This window comes from Ips typographus, linkage group LG1, assembly GCF_016097725.1.
Source record: "Ips typographus isolate SLU linkage group LG1, UJ_Ityp_2.0, whole genome shotgun sequence".
NCBI classification, from domain to species: domain Eukaryota; kingdom Metazoa; phylum Arthropoda; class Insecta; order Coleoptera; family Curculionidae; genus Ips; species Ips typographus.
This window is the reverse complement of record NC_138422.1, coordinates 1,455,542-1,481,112: the sequence shown is the minus strand read 5'-3', so window position 1 is coordinate 1,481,112 and position 25,571 is coordinate 1,455,542. Positions and strand designations below refer to the sequence as shown.

The following is a 25,571-nucleotide window of genomic DNA, read 5'->3' as shown; positions in this document are numbered from 1 at the left end:
TTAAGACACTCTGTATAATAATGTAAAATGAATGAATTTGTTTTGATCTACCGTTTTTTGACTGATTATTCTAGCGTCTTTAAATCTTTTGACGTTTGACATCATTAAATTAGCTACGATTTTCTACTTTAAAGTTTTTTGTTCACCCTATAAATAGCAGAGTTATTAGTGACTGAAGTTATGGGGTTGTGATTCTGCGGATTTTTTTTTGCCTTTAAAGCCCTAATTTGAGATATTAAGCTTTAATTATCTACGACTTTCCTATTTGAATTCTTGGTCATTGAAGTTGTAGAGTCACTTTTTGCATTTTTGTGCTTCTGAGCAGTTTTTGTCGTACAACTTCCTTACTTGATTACTAACTAAAGCGTCAAAATCAGTTAATTTTTCATTGATAATGAACTAACTTTGTTTTAGTTTTGAATGTATTGTGCAAACTGTTTATTTTGTATTATAAACTCGATATGTATCGATTTCACTGTATTTATCTGATTGAATATTCGAAAACTGGAGAAAACTCAAATAGTCAGTTCAATTGATTTGACTTTCAAAATAGGACAAATGCATTAAAAATGCAAAATAAATTCATTTCCATCTGGAAATTGTGGTTTTTGCCAGAGTTGTTATTATGGTTTATTAGCGACTAATACAAGAAATGAAAAATGGGAAAAGCAACATGTAAACCAAATTTAAAACTTTTATTTCGTGCTTTTAAAACTTTTCGCATTGCGGTTAACATCTTTAGGGTTTTATTTCGCTTTATTAAATTCTGTTCTTTTAAACTACTTTGGCATAAACCAGGATAATCGTTTACCGTCTCAAACCGAGTTGGCAGTTCATTTTTGTTACGTTTTATGAACGAGACTATACAGTCAACTTAAAGAAAATCATTATTGGCTAATAGCAAAGCGCAAACTTCACCCCGAAGGATTCAATAACAAAGTTTTCCTCAAAGCGGAAAACTAAGTTTGCTATTTGCGAGGAGATTCCAAAAGGCGAAAAACTTTCATTAATGTACGAACTTTTCGTTCTCGGCAACACCGCAAAGAATGGAATAAGTAATCAATTTATAAGTTTCCACTCTTGGACGATATGACGGAAACAATGGTAGCCACTTTAAAGTTTGGGAAAACTTGTTTTAAAACGCTGATCCCAAACAAGCTATTATCAGGCACCCACGATTTATCAAAAAACGTTGTCGATTCCTTAATTTTCTCTTTTCCTCTCCGCGCTTTTCTGGAAATCGCTTCAGTCACGCAACGGCAAATTTCATATTAAAAATTAATGACTCAACAAAGCGTATTCCTTCGGGGAATTGAGTTATCGCCGAAAATTTCATAGTTTACACACATTCCAAGGGTGGAGAGGGTGCGCGAGAATTTTCCACTCTAGATACCACCCTAACCGATTTTCGCTCGGTTTACCCCAATGCGTTTTTGGGGAAGGATGCACCTGAATTCCTTCTCCCCCCTTTATACACCCTCAGGGGTAGTCTGACAAATTATTCTCCTCGTTACTTTACACTTCAAGCTTAATCTTTGAACACAACGGTGATGTTACATATCATATAAGTTTATCGGAATTATTTACAGGATGTTTGAATATAATGTTGAAAATTTAATTTTGCATATAGTTGCTAAGTGTCTACTGTTCAAAATATCTATATTCAAAAAATATTTTCATAACTCTAACAGTTTCCGAGATATTCGACTTTTTTATTTTTTTTCTAGAAATTTTATCAAAATTTTGAAAATACTGTATCTTTGCAATTATTGGAATTTAAGCGATTGTAAAAATTTCAAAATATTCGTCTTGGATTGCTCTTTCATCTCGAGGTATCCACAACACGATGAACATAATACAGAGTGTCCAAAAAACAAATTAAAACATAATTAAAGACAGTTACATTTGGAACTAAAGCTTTGCCAGTTCTGACCGCGTTTACCTGGTGCTAAGTGAGTGTAAATTAGTCCACTCGGTGCAGAAAGTTATTCTGAAAATTTTTGGTCTTTTGCAAAATTTTCGTAACTCTAACTGTTTCTGAGATATTCGACTTTTTTATTTATTTTTCTAGAAATTGCATCAAAATTTTGAAAATGCTGTATCTTTGCAATTTTTGGGATTTCAGCGGTTGTAAAAATCTCAAAATATTCGTCTTGGATTGCTCTTTCATCTCGAGCTATCCACAACACGATTGAACATAATGCAGAGTGTCCAAAAAACAAATTAAAACATAATTAAAGACAGTTCACTTTGGAACTAAAGTTTGCCAGTTGTGACAACGTTTACCAGGTGCTAAGTAAGTGTAAACCGAATCCAATTGGTGTAAAAAGTGATTCTAAACATTTTTGATGCCTTGTAAAATTTTCGTAACTCTAACTGTTTCCGAGATATTCGACTTTTTTATTTATTTTTCTAGAGATTGCATCAAAATTTTGAACCTTTGCAATTTTTGGAATTTCAGCAATTGTAAAGATCCCAAAATATTCGTCATGACTTTCTGTTTCATTTCGAGCTATCCACAACACAATTAAACATAATACAGAGTGTCCAAAAAACATACCGTTAGGCCGCTAGCATATTTTTAGACACCCGCTGCTTTCACCCTAATTTACTCCCTTACTTGACAAGATACGTCAAAATGTCATAGAAAACAAAACATAGTGCAGATTACAAGCTTTCCAAAAATATCCCCACATGAGTTGATTGGTCATACCGTTTGGCCGCTAGAGGGCGTCAAAGTTGCTTCACCATAAAATCACTAATTTTTAGACACCTGCCACTTTCACCCTAATTTACTCCCTTACTTGACAAGATATGTCAAAATCTCATAGAAAACAAAAGATAGTGCAGATTACAAGCTTTCCAAAAATATGCCCACATGAGTTGATTGGTCATACTGTTTGGCCGCTAGAGGTCGTCAAAGTTGCTTCATCATAAAATCACTAATTTTTAGACACCTGCCACTTTCACCCTAATTTACTCCCTTACTTGACAAGATATGTCAAAATGTCATAGAAAACAAAAGATAGTGCAGATTACAAGCTTTCCAAAAATATGCCCACATGAGTTGATTGGTCATACCGTTCGGCCGCTAGAGGGCGTCAAAGTTGCTTCACCATAAAATCACTAATTTTTAGACACCCGCCACTTTCATCCTAATTTACTCCCTTACTTGACAAGATATGTCAAAATGTCATAGAAAACAAAAGATAGTGCAGATTACAAGTTTTCCAAAAATATCCCCACATGAGTTGATTGGTCATACCGTTTGGCCGCTAGAGGTCGTCAAAGTTGCTTCACCATAAAATCGCACATTTTTAGACACCCGCAGCTTTCACCCTAATTTACTCCCTTACTTGACAAGATACGTCAAAATGTCATAGAAAACAAAAGATAGTGCAGATAGAATATCCCCACATGAGTTGATTGGTCATATCTAAGACATTGCCAGTTGTGACCGCGTTTACCTGGTGCTAAGTGAGTGTAAACCAGTCCACTCGGTGCAAAAAATTATTCTGAACATTTTTGGTCCTTTACAAAACTTTTGTAACTCTAGCTGTTTTCAAGATATTCGATTTTTTAACTTTAATTTGGAAATTGCATCAAAATTTTAAAAATTTTGTAACTCCGCCATTTTTGGGATATCAGCGAATGTAAACAGCTCAAAATGTTCCTCCTGAACTGCCCTTTCACCTCGTTCTAACTACAGTATGATTAAACATATACAGGGTGTTCAAAAAACAAGAAGAAAAACAGTTACATTTCAAACTGTCAAATGTCAACAGTAAACTAAATAAGAAAACGGTTGTTCAGGGACTTGTACATTTTCCCAACAATAAAGCTTTGCGCGCATTATCAAGCAAAACAATGAAATCACAATATTGTTCTCTATTACGAACGATTGCGGCGCAAATAAATAATTAATCAGAACGGTTTAATGAACTTGTGTTCCCATACACGCGATAAACCCTATTCATTCAAAAATAATATTAAACCTGTAAAGGGAGTGTTTATTTTTGCTTAAAGCCAATATTTGTAGTAGTAAATTGTGTAAATGGTTTTGTCAATTCGATTTGGTAACTAAAACTTGTGCGTGACATGTAATGACAGTTCGTGCTAATTCTGTCACAACATTATTACCCACACAGCACGAAGATAAACAGCCAAATATACGATTATTCAGTAATATGCGTTTATATCTGATTGATATTATTTTATAATCTGTGTTATTCCCTCTTGAAAGACTTTTAATTCACCAAATTGTTTTTTCTCGAAATAGTTACAAAAACCAGAAAAAACAAACCCAGCGACCTAAAAAATTGAAAAATAATCGTTTACAATAAATCCTTCGAGGTCGATTAACTAAAGTTGAGTAAATATTTTTTTGTGTCGTCGAAGGGTATTAAAACCGCTGGTACGGCCGAATTCGCCCCCGCGCCCATATAATGATCGATAAACAAACCGAACGTGTCCTCTAGGGCAAAATACGATTATTATTCCCTTTGGTGCGGTCGACCGTGTTTCGTTGCGGATTAATTATTATTGTAAAAAGTCACGGGGAAAAGGGTTTGTAATTCGACCTGTTTGCGAGATATTTACGCGCGATTGGCCCCTTTAACGCTGCAATAATTTGCGGTAATCGGGCTCTTGTTGCTCGGCTCTAATAGTTTCGTAAGTGGAGTTTTATGGCGTTGAAAACGCAAACGGAATCATATTACTTTTTGATCGAAATCTTTTATAAATTCAAGTTCAAAATCATTGTTGTGTATCAGTAAATGATTTAAGTTTTATCAATACTAAATCAAAGGAGACCTTTAAATATCATCGTTCTATCTAATGCAATGTCAACCTTAATGCATTTCAAACGATGGTAATAAAATACAAAAATATACCATGCTATTATTTGTCTTGAAAATTCAAATCGATAGAAAACAGATTACCCTTAGTGCATTTAGTCTATACCGAAATCACAGTAAACATAGCATATCGTAAATCATTAGTTACGATACTTAATTCGTTTGCCCAATTTTGGCTAATTTAGGATTATTGAAAAACAAAGTTCTTAAGTAGAATTAGGACACCTGAACTATGGTTTCTTATTATCCAACTTAAATCTTGTATTAAGTTCTAAAATTTACTAACTTCAGCTAATATGTAAAATGCTTCTCTTGTATGAAAACTCTTTGGTTATTGATTATACAGGGTGGTCCAGTTTTAAATGTCAATAATTCACCAATCCATAGCCAATTAAAAAATAAGTTGACATTCATTATGTCATTTTCCTGAAAAGTGCTTCCTAAGGAAGATACAGTCCTTCAAATTTCTGTTTAAAAAATAGTTTTTTTTGTCATAAGTGTCAGACCGTTGGAGCAAGCACTTTATTACACGTTATTACGGTCAAAGACCCAAAACTAACCTAACCCAACTTAAAAATTGTCTTGGAAACGGAAAATTCACTTAAGAAGTTTAAAAAATATTATTGTAGCCAGTATTCATGCAAATCGAGAGACTTTAATACTAAAAATTGACTTGTAGACATAAAAACTACTTTTTCAAGAATTTGTTACTACAAATTCATACATTTAAACCTTAAAAATTGACTTGAACCACAAAATGTGACTCAACTAATGAAAAGTGACATCAGAAGCTTAAAATTTGCATTTGAAGTAAGTTTTCATAATTTGAAGACAAATTTCAATATTTTAGTCTTGAAAATAGTCTTAGATGCAGGACATTAACATTAGATTCATGAAAATTGTCTTGAAAACGAACTTTTCGTGCTTTTTACTTTGCTTTTCATTTTCTTCGAATTCTGGACTATTTTTAGTGTTTCAAAACTGCTTTCAGCTTGGAAAATCGAGTTTCAAGACTATCTTCACCAAGTTATTGACATAGCAAACTTTAAAAACAAGTTTTACATTCTTCATAGACTTAAAATGGCATTCCAAGCTTTGTCACTATTAAATCGATTTCTAGACCCCTCAGTGCTAAAAATTCGGGTATTTCTTAATAAACTAGACTGTTTTTAGTGTTTTAAGGCTGTTTTCAGTGCCTCAAATCGAGTTTCAAGACTATCTTTACAAAGTTTTTGACTTATCAGGCCTAAAAGCCAGTTTGTCCACTGACCATAATCTTGAAAATGTTATTTCAAGCTTCTTCACTATTAAATTGACTTCTACACTCATAAGTGCAATAAATTGTAGCATCTCTAAGAATTTCAGATTGTTTTTAGTGCTTTTTAAGACTGAAAAATCGAGTTTAAGACTATTTCCAAAAGTCAAGTTTCTTCAGTAATAAATATAAAAAATTTTGGTACCAAATGCTACAATAATAGTCTTGAGAACTAATTTTTAGAAATAAAATAGTCCGAAAATTTAATTTACTTCTAGACTTGTTGTCCAGTCCAGAAAATTGAGTTGTACACCAATTAAAGTCTTGAAAATATACTTTTGGACTCTCTTTAGTCCTAGTAAAGTCAGTTCTAGCATTAAAAGTCAACTTTTATACTATTTTTAGTAGTAAAAAATGAGTTTCATGCACAATACAATCTTTGTCTTGATTTCCGGACTTTTTTTAGTTCTTGAATGCCAGTTTCAGACACTCAACCAGGATGGCAGTCTGAGAAAGCGAATCATAAGACCATTCCTAGTAGTAAAAAAGTTTTTAGACTATTCAGTACAAATTTGGACTTTCACAAGTCTTGAATTTTCAGTTTTAAACTATAAAACGATTTTTTAAATGGAAATTTGGAGGACTGTATTTTCCTTAGGAAACGTTTTTTAGAAAAATGACACAATGCAAGTCAACTTATTTTTTGATTGGCTATCAAATGGTGAATTATTGACACTTAAAACTGGACAACCCTGTATTTAAATAATACAATTTTTTGTTGGTTGTTAAGTTAGGGTCGATTTACTAATCTTAATCCTCTAGAATGGTATGAAATAAACTGTTATCTGTCAAATATTAAGACTAAATCCAATCTTAATGTGGATCAGACGAGCGATTTGCCAACTTAACAGCCATAGATCAGTAACTATAAATAGCCGCAGAAAACTATCTCCAACTGGAAAATCAGTCAGTAACTTTAGTAAAATGTGAAGAATTTTGTTAATTATAAGCTATGATTTATGTAGATTTGTAGTTTTTTTAACTCATCCAAAACTAGAGACAAAGACAACATATATGCATGATATTCAAGATTTCAAGTATTTCGGAACGCGTTTTTTCGTTTTTCTCTAGTAAGCTGTATAGAGGGGTAATAGCATAACCGTCTGGATTACCAGATTTGACGCATGTAAGTTATTTCCTATGGGGTCACTTAAAAAATAAGGTATATACAGCAAAACCGACAAATTGACATAATTGAAAAAAAAAATGGATAAATCAACTTTTTTACACGCGAAATGTTATAAAACTTCATTGAAAAGTTGTAATTCATTTTCCTTCATTGTCAATTTTAAGCTTTAAATTATAAGAAACCTGAAGTGCAGATTCTTAAACTGGAGCTGAGCATTAATATAAATACTCTGGCAAATATAACGAGTGGCAAGTCGGAATACCAGTTGGTGGAAGGAGAATTAACAACCTCCGTTACGCCGACGACACACTGATGATAGTTGATAGACAAGACAACAATTCTCCACAAATATCAGAAATTGCAGGCTATAAAGTGGTAAACAATTTCAATTATGTTGATTCCTCGATTACCAACACTGGGAAATGTGAAAGCCAACGACTACCAAGCTAAATAGCATATGGAAAAACAGATCTATCACCAAAAAAACGAAACTCCGTCTAGTTGATGCTCTTGTATTCCCAAAAACAGAATAGAGGCTTTCGAAATGTGGGTTTATAGACGACTCTTAAGAGTATCGTGGACAGAATACCGAACCAACGTATCCGTATTACAAGAAATTGGTCCACGTTCAAGGGAAAGTAGAAGGGAATCTGCTAAAAAGGCAGATCTCCAACTAGATGGGTAGACCAAAGAAAACTCTTAACAAACATGAGACTGCATGATGCCGAAAGGATTGTACAGAATAGGCAAGCATGGAATCAACTGCTGAATCAAATGTGAATTAAATGGTGTCACTACATCCTTTGGAGGATAATGGAAAAAGGAGGAAGAGGAGGAAATATAACGAGTGAATCAAGATTGAAATTGATCTGGTCTCATGCCGGTGCAAATCTAAACCTTTTTGGGGTTACGTAAACAAAAACATTTTGTTTCTCCTCTCCCATTTGAATAGACCCAGGACGTTTAGGCCTTATCTGGGCACACACTCTCGTTCATTTTCCTCTATAAATTACTACTGTTTTGGGTCTCCCATATACAATATGATAAATGACGTATATTCTCGAATTTCGGCTTCAAAATGAAAATGTGTGTGTGTGTGGGTGACGACGCCTTATCGATTGATAAAAAGGGAAAAAGCTGCGGCCGAGAAAATCGCGGTCGTTGGCACCGAAAGAGTAATGATTGGCCATCGTCCGACATAAATACTTAAAAAGGTGAGTGATGGTGGGCTGTTTGAATTATCGATTTTGATAGCGTGTTTCTGTGCATCCTTTCTTGACCTTTGAAAAACCATCACATCAGATATTCTAGCTAGAAGAGGTGTTGCGTGCGTAGAGAGGGGAACAAATAAATTAATCAGCAGCCTCAGCCCAGAACATTCGATTCAATCAGCTCGGCCACCAATAAGGTTTTGTCATCTAATGCGTCCATTGTTCGTATTACTCGGACGTACAAAAGGTCGCGATAAATTGCCTAAAATCCAGTCCTGCCGTCGTCCACTTTAATAAAGCGCATAATGCCTTTTACCGCCTTCATTACAAGGGTTAATTTCGTTTTGCCCCGCTATTGTTCCACTCGAAATGAATAATCGCTCTTGTGTAGTCCGTGTCTTGTCCCTATAAAATCGAGCTTACCATGTCCAGTCATGTCGTCGGTTTTAGTTGGACAGTGATAGTAACCGCACTCAGTTATTAAGAAAGTAAATTGTGAATTAGTCACGTTATCTCGTAATCATTTCCGCACAGCTCATTCACGTGACCTACCTAGTTTTGGGGAAAATTCCCAATCGTGGAAAATTCAAAGCACATTAAGATATTTGGGAAAAACTTAAACTCGAGTAAATGCTTACTCCATTTGACCTATTCATTAAAACAACCAAAATGCACGATTCTTTTAATCATATTTCAATCTGTCATAAACTTGGAAACTGTCACTTCATGAAACTATTATAACTACAGAAACGCAAAATGTAATCATTAATTATAGTTTGTAGTTTCCTAAATTGTTTTTTGGCAGTCGTGACGTACCTGTTTATGGTGGATATACAAGGTGGTCCAGTTTAAAGTGTCAATAATTTACCATTCGATAGCCAATCAAAAAATAAGTTCACTTGCATTATGTCATTTTTCTCACAAACGTTTCCTAAGGAACATACAGTCCTCCAAATTTCAATTTAAAAAATCGTTTTATAGTGTAAAATTGAACATTCAAGACTTGTGAGAGTCCAAATTTGTACTGAATAGTCTAAAAACTTGCTACTTACTACTAGGAATAGTCTTATAATTTGTTTTCTTAAACTGCCATCCTGGTCGAGTGTCTGAAACTGGATTTCAAGAATTAAAAACAGTCCGGAATCTAAAAATTGACTTTTAAAGCTAGAACTGACTTTATTACACTGAAAACAGCCTTAAAGCACTAAAAACAATCTAGATTTTTAAGAAATACTCGAATTTTTAGCACTGAGGTGTCTAGAAGTCGATTTAATAGTGACAATGCTTGGAATGCCATTTTAAGTTTATGAAGAATGTGAAAATTGTTTCTTAAGTTTGCTGTGTCAATAACTTGGTGAAGATTGTCTTGAAAATCAATTTTCCAAGCTGAAAGCAGTTTTAAAGCACTAAAAATAGTCCAGAATTCTGAAAAAATGAAAAGCAAAGTAAAAAGCAAGAAAAGTAAGTTTTCAAGACAATTTTCATGAATCTAATGTCAATGTCCTCTATCTAAGACTATTTTCAAGACTAAAACCTTGAAATTTGTCTTAAAATTATGAAAACTAACTTCAAATGCAAATTTTAAGCTTCTGTTTAAATTTATGTTACTTTTCATTAGTTCATAGTCACTTTTTGGTGCTCAAGTCAATTTTTAAGGTATGAATTTGTAGTAAAAAATTTCAGAAATAGTAGTTTTTTATGTCTACAAGTCAATTCTCAATATTAAAGTCTCTCGATTTGCATGAAAACTGGTTACAAAAACAATTTTTAAACTTCTGAAATCAATTTTTATCTTTTCTAAGTCAATTTGGTGGTAACTGTCAAATACAACTTCATAAAGCCATCAAATTATTGCTTATAAGCAGTGCAATCAGTACAGATCAGTATAATTTTGACAGTTCTGATATAGTAGTTTTCCTATTCAGTGTGCAAAGTTATGTTTTCCCACACGCGAAAGCAGTTAGACGAACGACGCGAAGCGGAATTTTGTTACTTAATCCTTTTTTATAACTTGTGGATTCATCAATGTATTCTTCAGCTACCGTAGTCGATTTCCAACCCCCCAAGCGTTTTATGTCAGTGATTCCTTCTCCAGAATCGGCCAGGAACGTTGCCGATGATCGACGATAACTGTGCCCTGTGTAGAGTTCTGGATTTGGCAACTTCAAAAAAATAGCTATTTCAGAAGGCATGTTTCCAAAACTGTTTACTCCAACACTTTGCGAAAAACATTTACCCTTTCTGTAAACTAGGAAAAAACGATTATTTGACTTTTTTGGACGTAGGCCGGTGTATCTTCTGTACAGTTGCAGGTAGGTTCCGTTATGAACTTCTTCTGATATTATAAAGTTTCTTGCTGTATGATTTTTGGAATCCCTAATTTTAACAATTATGAGGTTTCCTTTGTCTTCAATATCTGTAGTGGTTAAATTGGCTAGCTCTTCCCTTCGACATGCACCAGCAAGTCCGAATATAGTGGCAACTTTAATTAACAGGTAAATTTCATCTGGTGCGGAGTTCATAAAACTGAATATTTCTTCTTTTGTAAAAATTTTCGCCTTTTTAGGTTTAAGACCAACATTCTGCTTTTTCAGAAATGCTGTGAGCTTATAAAATTCACCGATATCGATGTCTCTTTTTATTTTTATTACATTTTTGAGCATTGAATACTTTGACCACATTGTGTTAGGTTTGAATTCTTTGCTTAAAGTAATAAAATACGCTAAAAGTACCTCTTCCTTTAAGGTTTTTATCCCCTTTTGTTCGCACCATTGGGTAAACAACTCGTACTGTTTCTCGTATTTTTCTCGCGATTTGAGAGGCAGCAATTGCAAACTAGCCATGTTGGCGGCTTTTAGAACATCTTCCGGAAGTTTATCTTCAGTGATATCCATTATTAAAATAGTTTTTTTAACTTAAATAAGTAAGAATAAACACTGTTGTAGACTTTAAATTGCATATAAATGCGTTGTTTGACAATGAGCTTTGGTTTCTAAGGAAACAAGCCTCATTTTCAAAGACAGAGACAAGGTGGTTTATTTACCTAAACTGTACGGAAGAATAATGTGAAAAAAGTCGTGTTTTTTATATGAAACCCCTGAATATTATTACATTTTTGAATTCTACGCAAAATTCTAAGCAGATTTTATGTATAATAGTCTATATAAAACCACTGTTGCAAGGTATAATCAGCATTTTAAAAAGTGTGCGGGAAAAAATTTTTCCCGCATAGTGTGCGGGAAAGTGCCACTTTGCACACACTTTTACGTATGCAAAGTAGCTTATTTGCAAACATTCGTAGAAAAAATAGGTTATAGATTCATGAGTTGAATTTTGTGGGTCCTATTCTAAAAACGTTTTAAAATTCCAAAGACACAATTCTGTTGGTTCTGAGATCAGCAAACGATTTGCAAAGTATCAGAAAGTAGAGTTGAAAAAAAAACTAAACAAATCTGGAGAATTTTAGTGAAATCTTATTCTGGTACGATTTTCAGAATATTACAGCAAACACACAACTGTAAACTACCACTTTCCACACTTTTATAAGGTAAAACTCTCCTACCTTGTGTATTTTATGCGCATATTTCCGAATTGTGTGTTGACAAGTAACAATTACCTGAGGCTATACGAATGGAAAAAAGCGATTTAAACCCCGACACTCGGTTTAGGGTTGAAGTTTAACCGCTAACCCGGCGGCGCCCTATTTCCTTAACGAATATCCCCAGAGGGCGCGTTCGTACCCACCTTAAAACCAATACACTTTTACGACCTCATATAAAAAAAGGATTTTTTCCCATAACTTGAACGCGCTTTCCCTTCAATATAAGTTCCGATTGTAAAGAAAGTTCTTTTGACACCCGGGGCATTCGAAAAGGGAGTTATTAGGGCAAATTTCGGGCGGAAATTTCCCGGGAGATTGTCGGCACAGCCTCCGAGTAACGGGAAGAGGGCAGTAATTTTTGCTTCTTCAAATCCGGAACTAAAACAAACAGAATTAATGACCGACAAACCTTGCACCGGCGACATTGTGCTTCTTATAAAGTGGCATGTTTAACAGGTGAATATCGGAAACGGGCCAATATTATTTTCGGTATCCCGGGGGAGACTTGTTGAATAAAGCACGGCCGAAGGCGCACCCCGGGTAAAGGAAGGCAAACAAAAATTTTATTTACTGGCGAGCCGGGAAACCGGCCTCTGTATTTTAACACCGACCTGGGAATCGGAATTGCCAATCTCGCCCGATTTTTCCCATATTTTTAGAGAGTTCCAACACGGTTCGAAAGTCTATGCATATATTAGTAATCATAGTTTCTGTTTGTTTTCAACTAGGACGTGTTAAAAAAAATTATGAGGAAGAGTTAGTTTGCTAACTTGGTTGAAACTCGTTTAGACTGTATTGGTTGTATAAGTATTATTATCTTCTTCGTCTTCTTTAAGTGACTGTTTGTTCCAAATATTGTCGATCATCATGGATATGATAACTTTGTTCACGGCTGCTTTAAATAGTTTGGTAATAGTTTTTGAGAACCATATTTGTGAACAACAGCCTGAACCAAGAAGTGCCCATATCAACAGGAATAAGACACCGGGAGACTCTCTAAGCCCGGTACTCTTTAACCTAATCGTGAACGAAGTAGCCAAAGAGTAGTTTTAGCAAAAGAACCTAGAAGATGCAAACTAGCTGTTAGCGACGGAATAGAAGAACAGGTGATGTCCTTCAGATACCTAGGGGTAGAAATAACCGCCCATCAGGACAGGAGATCTGAGGTAAAGAACCAAATAGATAAGGCTTCTAGAATAGCCGGATGTTTGAAAGACATTATATGGCAAAACCAGTTCCTAAAACTAGAAGTAAATACCAGAATATACAGGGTGGTCCAGTTTTAAATGTCCATAATTCACCAATCCATAGCCAATTAAAAAATAAGTTGACATTCATTATGTCATTTTCCTGAAAAGTGTTTCCTAAGCAAAATACAGCCCTTCAAATGTCTGTTTAAAAAATCGTTTTTTTTGTCATAACTGTCAAACCGTTGGAGCAATATTGATCAAATTTGGAACAAGCACTTTATTACACGTTATTACAGTCAAAGACCCAAAACTAACCCAACCCAACTTAAAAATTGTCTTGGAAACGGAAAATTCACTTAAAAAGTTTAAAAAATATTATTGTAGCCAGTTTTCATAGTTTCCAGACAAACTAAAAGACTTTAGTTTTGAAAATTGACTTGTAGATATAAAAACTAAGTACTTTTTCAAGAATTTGTTACTACAAATTCATACATTTAAACCTTAAAAATTGACGTGAACCCCAAAATGTGACTGAACTAATGAAAAGTGACATCAGAAGCTTAAAATTTGCATTTGAAATAAGTTTTCATAATTTGAAGACAAATTTCAATATTTTAGTCTTGAAAATAGTCTTAGATGCAGGACATTGACATTAGATTCATGAAAATTGTCTTGAAAACTAACTTTTCGTGCTTTTTACTTTGCTTTTCATTTTCTTCGAATTCTGGACTATTTTTAGTGCTTCAAAACTGCTTTCAGCTTGGAAAATCGAGTTTCAAGACTATCTTCACCAAGTTATTGACATAGCAAACTTAAAAAACAATTTTTACATTCTTCATAGACTTAAAATGGCATTCCAAGCTTTGTCACTATTAAATCCACTTCTAGACACCTCAGTGCTAAAAATTCGGGTATTTCTTAATAAACTAGACTGTTTTTAGTGTTTTAAGGCTGTTTTCAGTGCCTCAAATCGAGTTTCAAGACTATCTTTACAAAGTTTTTGACTTATCATGCCTAAAAGCCAGTTTCTCCACTGTCCATAATCTTGAAAATGTTATTTCAAGCTTCTTCACTATTAAATTGACTTCTACACTCATAGGTGCAATAAATTGTAGCATCTCTAAGAATTTCAGATTGTTTTTAGTGCTTTTTAAAACTGAAAAATCGAGTTTAAGACTATTTCCAAAAGTCAAGTTTCTTCAGTAATAAAAGTAAAAAATGTTGGCACCAAATGTTACAATAATAGTTTTGAGAACTAATTTTTAGAAATGAAATAGTCCGAAAATTTAATTTACTTCTAGACTTGTTGTCCACTCCAGAAAATTGACTTGTACACCAATTAAAGTCTTGAAAATATACTTTTACTGGACTCTCTTTAGTCCTAGTAAAGTCAGTTCTAGCATTAAAAGTCAACTTTTATATTATTTTTAGTAGTAAAAAATGAGTTTCATGCACAATACAATTTTTGTCTTGATTTCCGGACTTTTTTTAGTTCTTGAATGCCAGTTTCAGACACTCAACCAGGATGGCAGTCTGAGAAAGCGAATCATAAGAACATTCCTAGTAGTAAAAAAGTTTTTAGACTATTCAGTACAAATTTGGACTTTCACAAGTCTTGGATGTTCAGTTTTAAAATATAAAACGATTTTTTAAATTGAAATTTGGAGGACTGTATCTTCCTTAGGAAACGGTTTCCAGAAAAATGACACAATGCAAGTCAACTTATTTTTTGATTGGCTATCAATTATTGACACTTAAAACTGGACCATCCTGTATAAATCATGCGTAAGGCCAATAATCACATTTGCCGCAGAAACTTTGGCAGACACCAGCAGAACCAAGAGCATAACCCGAACTGCAGAGATGAGAACGCTCCGAAGTATCACGGGGCAGAATACCCAACCAAGAAATAAGACGAATCTGCGACATACAGGACATTGTAAGATTGACGAGACAGAGACGGCGAGAGTGGAATCAACACATTAAACAGAATGGAAGACAATAGAATTGCTAAAATTGCGAGAGACGGAAAACCACAGTCTAGAAGACCGCCAGGCAGACCACCAAAGAGGTGGAGTCGACGTCGCAAGAAACTTCTTAAAGCTAGAAAAACAGGCTGAAAGCCTATTTCAAGAAGAAGAAGAAGATGTTTTTAAGCCATGATTTCCCCTTCTTCCTAGTGGTCTTCTGCCATAAACTTTCCCTTGGAGAACGGACAATATGTCCGAAGCTTTCTTCTTTTGATGGTGTTTATTACTCTAAGCCCTTTTTCATTATTTCCATCACTGTTGGTCACTCTGTCCATCCATAATATTCTCAGCATCTTCATGTAAAACCACATTTCGTAAGCTTCGAGTTTTCTTTATATTCTATCGATTAATGTTTATGATTTCATCCCATACATAGCATCGAAGAAGTCTGATTTTGAGGTTGTGACTTTTAAAAGTTTAGCGTTACACTAAAGAATTCAAAAACATTGATATTTGACATCATTTCTTAAGAGACTTTGTAGAAAAAGAACAAATAGTTTTAAAATTAGTAGTGCTGTGAAGCAACTGGCTTATATTTTTAGAAAAGCTCAACCGCTACCAAAAATTTCAAAATTTTGTTGAGAACCTAACGTTGTAGATATTTTGAAATTGTAATTTGTTCAAAAAGTTGTTATACTTCTACAAGGAAGAAAGTTTTTGTGTTAATACTCATTTTTACTTTGAGACTCTAGTGCATATTGTGTATTGTAAAAGGATGTTGAAAATTGCTCGTATTTTTACTGTTTTGCTTTTGTTGAATAAAGTTATAAAAGAAGCTATTTTCACAGATTCCTCTGATTTTTTAACACAAATCTTTCTAATCTAACTTACCAGTAATGATCCACAATTCTTTAAGACAATCTTCTCTGCTCCGTTGAAAATCAGGAACCTGATGATGATCGGCGCCCCCTTCCAGAAACTTAAACAGTAACGCCCCAAAGAGGGCGTAACCCGTCATCAGTACCAGCAAACTGGTACGTCCGCAAACCAAAGACAACGAACATTTTCTCGGACTGACGTTGTCATCATCTCGTTCTCCGTTCTGCATCTGAAAGAGACAAAGTTTCAGAGCACGTTACAATAATACGTCCGGATATTTATTCTCGCAACATAAAAGCGGAAGAACGTATCCGCTATGGATACGTATAAATGTATAAGTCTTTTGTCAGTGGCGGCAACCTAGTTTCGCGTTTATATAGGATGACTGAAGCCAGGGTATAAATATAACGGCACAACAGAGGGCGGTACGCCAGCTAATCAAACCACCCACGCCAGCACGGTATAACAATACATATTGAAAGTAAAAAACGTGTTAAAAAGTGGCTTCGTGTATTACATGCGACTTGAATTGCTCGCAAATCGACGTAAAACGTAACGAGATTCAATTGAGTTGTCCGGTGCATAAGGGCTGCTCGATGATTTATTATTTTGCAAACAGTCCGACTGTTTTATATTGGTTTTGTGCGGTTTTGGTGCCTTTAAATTTAGCTTGAAATTCTAAATATTGTGCTTTCTATACCGTTACTAGCAAATTCAAGACTTGCTTGTAACTGTGTCCTACTTTCCCAGTTTTTTCATCAAAATTTCTTACTTTTTATCGGATGATAAATGGGTGGCTTTGTAAGAATGTATTTTATCCATTGTCCATATCCATAATGCGATTCTAAAATGGTTTCAATCCGTTCTTTTCCTTGGCACAGTATAATAATTGTTACGACGTGTGCCTTGTCAATCTCTTTAAAAAATTGTCGTGTTAATCATCGTCATATTGAAATTAAGGCAAACAGATGTCTCTTCCTGGTTTCCCTGAAAAACGGTCACGTGATTCAGTGTTTAAAACTAAAAAACGGTCACGTGGCCAGTCAAATTTTTTATTTCCTATTTAAAACTGTTACATGACCTTTAGGATTTCGTTTTGACGTTAAAAAGATTAATTGATATTTTAAAAAAAGTGATCGTTTGCACCTAAAAAAGAGTCACGTGATCTTCAAAACATCAGTTCAAACTAAAAACGGTCACGTGACTTTTAAAAATAAATTTTATGATTAAAAATCATTACGTCACTATTTTCACTGTAAAGAGTCATGTGCGTTTGAAAAACATCAGTTTAAACTGAAAAACGATTACGTGACCTTTAAAAAACATTTTGACATTGAAAACTGTCACGTGACATTATAAATCTTATTTTTAATCTTGAAAGAGTCACGTCACCTTGAGCATTCAGGATCCGTTATGATGATAAAAAAAAGTTAAGTAAAATTTAAAATTTAGCTTGATGACGATTGAAAATTGTCACGTGACTATTTTCACTGTAAAAAGAGTCACGTGATTTTAAAAAATATCAGTTTTAACTGAAAAAGAAACACGTGACTTTGACAGTATCAGTTCAAACTGAAAAACGGTCACGTGACTTTTAAAAATAAATTTTATGATTAAAAATCATTACGTCACTATTTTCACTGTAAAGAGTCATGTGCGTTTGAAAAACATCAGTTTAAACTGAAAAACGATTACGTGACCTTTAAAAAACATTTTGACATTGAAAACTGTCACGTGACATTATAAATCTTATTTTTAATCTTGAAAGAGTTACGTCACCTTCACCCTTCAGGATCCGTTATGATGATAAAAAAAAGTTAAGTAAAATTTAAAATTAAATTTGATGACGATTGAAAATTGTCACGTGACTATTTTCACTGTAAAAAGAGTCACGTGATTTTAAAAAATATCAGTTCAAACTGAAAAACGGTCACGTGACTATTTTCACTGTAAAAAGAGTCAAATGATTTTAAAAAATATCAGTTTTAACTGAAAAACGGTCACGTGACTATTTTCACTGTAAAAAGAGTCACGTGATTTTAAAAAATATCAGTTTAAACTGAAAAAGGAACACGTGACTTTGACAGTATCAGTTCAAACTGAAAAACGGTCACGTGACTTTTAAAAATAAATTTTATGATTAAAAATCATTACGTCACTATTTTCACTGTAAAGAGTCATGTGCGTTTGAAAAACATCAGTTTAAACTGAAAAACGATTACGTGACCTTTAAAAAACATTTTGACATTGAAAACTGTCACGTGACATAATAAATTTTATTTTTAATCTTGAAAGAGTCACGTCACCTTGAGCATTCAGGATCCGTTATGATGATAAAAAAAAGTTAAGTAAAATTTAAAATTTAGCTTGATGACGATTGAAAATTGTCACGTGACTATTTTCACTGTAAAAAGAGTCACGTGATTTTAAAAAATATCAGTTCAAACTGAAAAACGGTCACGTGACTATTTTCACTGTAAAAAGAGTCAAATGATTTTAAAAAATATCAGTTTTAACTGAAAAAGAGACACGTGACTTTGACAGTATCAGTTCAAACTGAAAAACGGTCACGTGACTTTTAAAAATAAATTTCATGATTGAAAATCATTACGTGACTATTTTCACTGTAAAGAGTTTTGTGCGTTTGAAAACAACAGTTTGAACTGAAACAGTTTGAAAAACGATAACGTGAACCTTTAAAAAACATTTTGACATTGAAAACTGTCACGTGACATTATAAATCTTATTTTTAATTTTGAAAGAGTCACGTCACCTTTAGCCTTCAAGATCCGTTGTGATGATTAGAAAAAGTTCAGTAAAATTTAAAATTAAATTTGATGACAATTGAAAATTGTCACGTGATTTTAAAAAATATCAGTTTAAACTGAAAAAGGAACACGTGACTTTGACAGTATCAGTTCAAACTGAAAAACGGTCACGTGACCCTTCAAAGTAACTCCATTTCGACTGAACGTAGCTTGTTATTTAAGGATTTTTTTTTTAATTACTTCTTTTAACTTATTCCATTTTGACTGAAAAATAAGCTTATATTATCACTTTCAATGTAATATTATTAAGATGTTACATTTCTTTTTCTTCTTTCTTGTTCTATTCTAAAGGTATTTTAAACCGAAGTTAGCTCAAGAGAAGGGTAATGTAGCTTTGCCTTCTGTCACATTTTTCTGTTAAAGGGTATCAACTTAAGGGCAACATTTTTTATAAATATTTATTTTAGCTCTAATTTGGCATTTTAAATTGTTTCTGTCAGATCAATTGAAAGTCATATTAAGGGAGTAACCGAATCATGATCGTCCAAAGGAAATAATACAATAGCATTTGAAAACATGTGGCAACGTTGCCGGTAGTTTAATCACCTCGTAACCATTAACGATCTAATTTCCCCCTGTAATCCGCTTAAAGTTTTTAATATCGTTTATACTTTCCCTAATTCGGTTTTCTAATTACAAGTTTTCACTAGACTACGTGGCTCAAAACCATCAACTTGACACTACATTGAAACGTCTACCGACTTATGAAATTTTCATATTTTAATTTTGCGTGTAGGTTGTAAACTTTTCGAATAGAGTGTCTATAGGGCGCTATTACATATAACTTTTGACATAACAAAACCGCGTGCCCATACAGAAAACAATCCACTCGAGTCAAATTAATGTGGATTCCGCGAACCCCTTTTACAACCCCCGTCTGATACGTTTTACGCTTCTAATTTCTGTCAGGGACACCTTTTGTGCACCCTCCCGCTTTTCAAACCCCTTTTGGAAATACAGTTGATATACGCAACACAAAATCGAACAAAACTCTCCCACCTAAACGTTTCCCCCCCGTTTTAAGAAGCCTAACCGCCCACTACAAAATTATTCATGGAAAAGCTAAAACGTCCTAATTCCGAACAACGCGGATGAATAATGTACTTTAAAGAGTTTTGATTGGCGAATCAGAACTTTTAACTAGTTTCGTTGCCAGACAAAGTTTAACAATATCCGATCGGGAACTCCTTTAAACGCTATAAAATTTTATTACAATACGTCTTTTACAAAGGATTTCTGTTATCTTATGTAAATTGGTCCGCGAGGGTGCAGGTCGATTTCCTTATTGGAAATTCTTCGATAGGAGGGAGAGTTCAATTTACTTTTAACTTTGAGCAGCCATTGTGGCCTTTAAAAAACTTTCAAAGTTTTTATTCAATTATATAGGGCGTGTAACCTGACGTGCAGATTCTTAAACTGGAGCAGAGCATTAATACAGTTTTAAATGTCAATAATTCACCAATCCATAGCCAATTAAAAAATAAGTTGACATTCATTATGTCATTTTCCTGAAAAGTGCTTCCTAAGGAAAATACAGTCCTTCAAATTTCTGTTAAAAAATTCGTTTTTTTTTGTCATAACTGTCAGACCGTTGAAGCAATATTGATCAAATTTGGAACAAGCACTTTATTACACGTTATTACGGTCAAAGACCCAAAACTAACCTAACCCAACTTAAAAATTGTCTTGGAAACGGAAAATTCACTTAAGAAGTTTAAAAAATATTATTGTAGCCAGTATTCATAGTTTCCAGACAAACTAAAAGACTTAAGTTTTGAAAATTGAATTAGAAAAGATAAAAATTTCAGAAGCTTAAAAGTTGTGTTTGTAACCAGTTTTCATGCAAATCGAGAGACTTTAATACTAAAAATTGACTTGTAGACATAAAAAATACTTTTTCAAGAATTTGTTACTACAAATTCATACATTTAAACCTTAAAAATTGACTTGAACCCCAAAATGTGACTGAACTAATGAAAAATGACATCAGAAGCTTAAAATTTGCATTTGAAGTAAGTTTTCATAATTTGAAGACAAATTTCAATATTTTAGTCTTGAAAATAGTCTTAGATGCAGGACATTAAAATTAGATTCATAAAAATTGTCTTGAAAACGAACTTTTCGTGCTTTTTACTTTGCTTTTCATTTTCTTCGAATTCTGGACTATTTTTAGTGCTTCAAAACTGCTTTTAGCTTGGAAAATCGAGTTTTAAGACTATCTTCACCAAGTTATTGACATAGCAAACTTAAAAAACAATTTTTACATTCTTCATAGACTTAAAGTAGCATTCCAAGCTTTGTCACTATTAAATCGAGTTCTAGACACCTCAGTTCTAAAAATTCGGGTATTTCTTAATAAACTAGACTGTTTTTAGTATTTTAAGGCTGTTTTCAGTGCCTCAAATCGAGTTTCAAGACTATCTTTACAAAGTTTTTGACTTATCAGGCCTAAAAGCCAATTTGTCCACTGACCATAATCTTGAAAATGTTATTTCAAGCGTTTTCACTATTAAATTGACTTCTACACTCATAGGTGCAATAAATTGTAGCATCTCTAAGAATTTCAGATTGTTTTTAGTGCTTTTTAAGACTGAAAAATCGAGTTTAAGACTATTTCCAAAAGTCAAGTTTCTTCAGTAATAAAAGTAAAGAATTTTGGTACCAAATACTACAATAATAGTGTTGAGAACTAATTTTTAGAAATAAAATTGTCCGAAAATTTAATTTACTTCTAGACTTGTTGTCCAGTCCAGAAAATTGAGTTGTACACCAATTAAAGTCTTGAAAATATACTTTTGGACTCTCTTTAGTCCTAGTAAAGTCAGTTCTAGCATTAAAAGTCAACTTTGATACTATTTTTAGTAGTAAAAAATGAGTTTCATGCACAATACAATCTTTGTCTTGATTTCCGGACTTTTTTTAGTTCTTGAATGCCAGTTTCAGACACTCAACCAGGATGGCAGCCTGAGAAAGCGAATCATAAGACCATTCCTAGTAGTAAAAAAGTTTTTAGACTATTCGGTACAAATTTGGACTTTCACAAGTCTTGGATGTTCAGTTTTAAACTAAAAAACGATTTTTTAAATTGAAATTTGGAGGACTGTATCTTCCTTAGGAAACGTTTTTCAGGAAAATGACACAATGCAAGTCAACTTATTTTTTGATTGGCTATCAAATGGTGAATTATTGATACTTAAAACTGGACCACCCTGTATACAGCTAAAACAAAGGTTTTAAAAAAATCCTATTTTTAGGTCTGTTTTTTAAACACCTTGTATATGTTCAATTGTGTTGCAGTTACCACGAGGTGAAAGAGTAGTTCAAGATGCAAATTTTCAGCTTTTTAGAGTCGCTGAAATCCAAAAAATGGCGTAGATATGAAATTTTCAAAATTTTGATGCAATTTTGGAAACGGTTAGGTTAAAGATTTCCCTTGTCTCTTCAAACGATAAAACTGAAAAGATTGTAAAAAGTAGCCAAAACGTGAGAAAAAAATAGTATAACTTTTTGAAATGTCAAATTGAAATGACTTTCGTACTGTTTTTTCTTGACCAATCACAAACTACAAACATGTAATTTACGCAAATACGGCACATAAATCCAAACCAACCAAGGCGAGTGCTGAATATTTCAGCAATCCACAAATCCCTCGGGAACACGACAGCCATATTTAAGATCCTAAGTTTGCACATACGTCAGCCATACACCTTTCATTAAGGCTCGTATTCATTACAGGGAAGCAGACAAAAGCCTTATTCTAAAGTGGTACACGTCCCATTTGATTACCAACTGAATGGAAAGAGTTACCGGGACCTTTTCGGTTGAAAAACTCTCCAAAAACCCTCGCAAACAATTTAAAGGTTGAGGGCAATAAAAAAAGGAGACACATGTTTCTCCATTTCGCGCAGTTAACGGCCCGGAACCAGTTAACCACTTTTAAAGGGTGAAGTGGTAACAAGGAGAGGTCACGCCAACTTTTCGAGTTAAAAGGGATTTCAACTTCCTTATTTAGTTCAAAACGATGATGCCCAACCAGAAAATATATCCACTTCCAGGGTGCACTAATTGTGTAGGGTTTTTCCTTTTCGAGACCGACTTTATCCGATTAATTTCCTTTGGCCAGTCCGAAATGGTCTAGTATCCCAAACAAGTTTAACCGAAAACTTAGGTTAAACACGCTAAAGTGGTTTTCGGGGCGCCATTATCATGTTGGCTCCAATTAGAGGTTGTAGTAGTTCTCCACTTTAATTACCTCAAAACAATAATTAAGTAAGAAATTATGTTTTGCAATTAGCTGTTTCAAACTGAATAAATGACGCTGATATATGATCCATTCATACAGAGGTGTTTGATAAGTAAATTGAATTATAAAGTTGTAAAAAAATTGTTTTTTTATATAAAATCAAACTTGTCCTAACTGGTTACAGCTATTAAATTATGCACCTGATTTTATAATGTTAATTAAGTTTTTACTCTATCATTGGGACACCCTGTATTTATACCAAAGTCTTGCCTAAATGACTATAGGATGACGTCAAACCCTAGAGAATTCTCCAAGAATCATTTGAAATTCTTCTTCTCTTAAAGACATTTTTAGTATTGTCAGGAATCTCCAAGTAACTTGGAAACCAGTCAAGAATCCACTATAAATGTCATGCTATTTTTATTAAAAAGAGAAAATTGTTACAAATGAATAAGCTAGACGAAGATGCAGAAAAGTGACAGGTGTCAGTCTGTCAAGTCTGATGACCTAACCTAACCACCTCTCGAATACATACGGTTTAGTAGACTGACACAAGTCACTTATGAAATGTTTCGTCAAGTTTCCAAACCTGTAAAATCAGAAAGTTGCTAAAATAAGTTGCTGCTTCTGAAAAACCTTTAAAAAAATCCCTAAAGCTGTTGAAACCATCCAAAAACCTTTGAAACATTTTAAATCTTAAAGCTTGCATTTTGACAGGCACAAAACATTATTTAAAAATGAATGCATTGAATTTTGAGTCTCGCTGTATAAATTTGTAAGGCCAGAAGTAACAAAATTACAGTCTTTGAACTGAACTCAAATTTGCTTCATTCAAAAGTAAAAAATAATAAATGGTGTGTCATAATTGCAAAGATTATGAAAAATTTGCTTTGTTTAAGTGTTCTATCTCAGGAATTGTTCGATTAATGTGGTTCATTTTTGGGAAGGGGGGTGTTATCAGGAAAACATTTTTAGGGGCCCACGAGACCTGGTCAGATGTAAAAAAATTTTTGTTTATGGTTTTGTAAAAATTTTTTCATTAAACCAAAGAAAAAAAAACCTCAAATGAGCTTAATTGTGCAAATATATTAATTCAAGTAATAAAAACATAATTTACTATATTAAAAGTGATTCGTTACTTGATTTACTTATTCGTGACAATATTGGCTACAAATTAGCAAACTCTCTCACATCTTTTCAACTAAAATCAAGATTAATATAAAAATGAATTGGCAACACTGTGTGCAGAGTGTTCATAATATGGTAGCGTAATTATTGTCGTTACCTTATACCGAAGCTTTTGTCTGTTAATGCGCTTCTTACCAAAAGAAGGAGGCAATTTCTGAGCTCATTTTATACCGCATTAAGTAAATTGGGGTGTGGTGCATGCCTTCAGGCTTTTAGAGAAAAAAACGGACAATAGCAAATTTTTCCTTCGAAAAACTAGGGAGAGATAGAAATCATAACAACAAAACCGTGTCATGTCAGTGCTAAACAGGGTAAAAGACACGAATAATAGCGAAGAACGCAATTAATTAAAAGGAACTTCAACCCCTCAAATTGGTTAAGTTTTTGTTGGGAAGTTGACATCGAGCACTAATTCAGGACCTGTCTGTCAAGGCATTTAGTTGAAATTACGTTCCAGCTAGAAACTGGGAACTAATTTCACCCCTAATTTCCATACGTTAGCGGAAACTTAATCATACCACACTGTTAAGACTCCGCTAGTAAAATTCTCAAGTCAGTAAAACCGTTCAGTTTTAATTCCCCCATTTTGTGTGTCGGTCGGGATTTTATTGTGACCGAATGGTAACTACTTTGTTAAAAACATTGAGGCCCGTAAAATTGATGGGCTAATGCCCATAAAAAGCGTATCGAGGAAGCTATAACCGCGCTCGTATTTTGTTTCTCCACCAAACATTTTACGACTACAATCAAAAATACAATCTGGACCGGACTTGATTTATTGCCATTTTCGAAATCACCACCTATTTTTTTACTAGATTACAGGAAGTTATGCTACATGATTTGGTATCAAGTAAAAATGGGCATTTTACCAGTACGATTCTATTGGCGTTTCAAGATAAGAGATACTCCCTCTGGTGATCAGTTTTGAAAACAGTGTCGGCCATTCCAGCTGTCATTTCTCCCTTTGTTTACATTGATTTTGACAGTGACAGTGTCATATTATTTATAATGTTAGGTTAGGAACGGGTTGCCCGATTTTAGTTCAACTGGCGCTACGATCTTAACTTGAAACGCAGCAGAAAGCCTGCTGTGACAGCTGTCAAACTGGCTAGTTTTATTATTTTAAAATCAATCCCAGTAATCTAGACTATGTGAAGCACC

At 33.8% G+C, this 25,571-nt stretch overlaps 1 protein-coding gene across 1 annotated transcript in view; it reads right to left on the bottom strand.

Moving 5' to 3' along the window:
* The window catches only part of LOC145735618 (potassium channel subfamily K member 18-like), an 86,499-nt gene that overhangs the window by 19,581 nt on the left and 41,347 nt on the right, over positions 1 to 25,571 (bottom strand). The window contains exon 2 of the mRNA XM_081989610.1: positions 16,164 to 16,380. Coding sequence (XP_081845736.1) covers positions 16,164 to 16,380 — 217 coding nt within the window. The remainder of the gene's footprint in view (positions 1 to 16,163; positions 16,381 to 25,571) is intronic.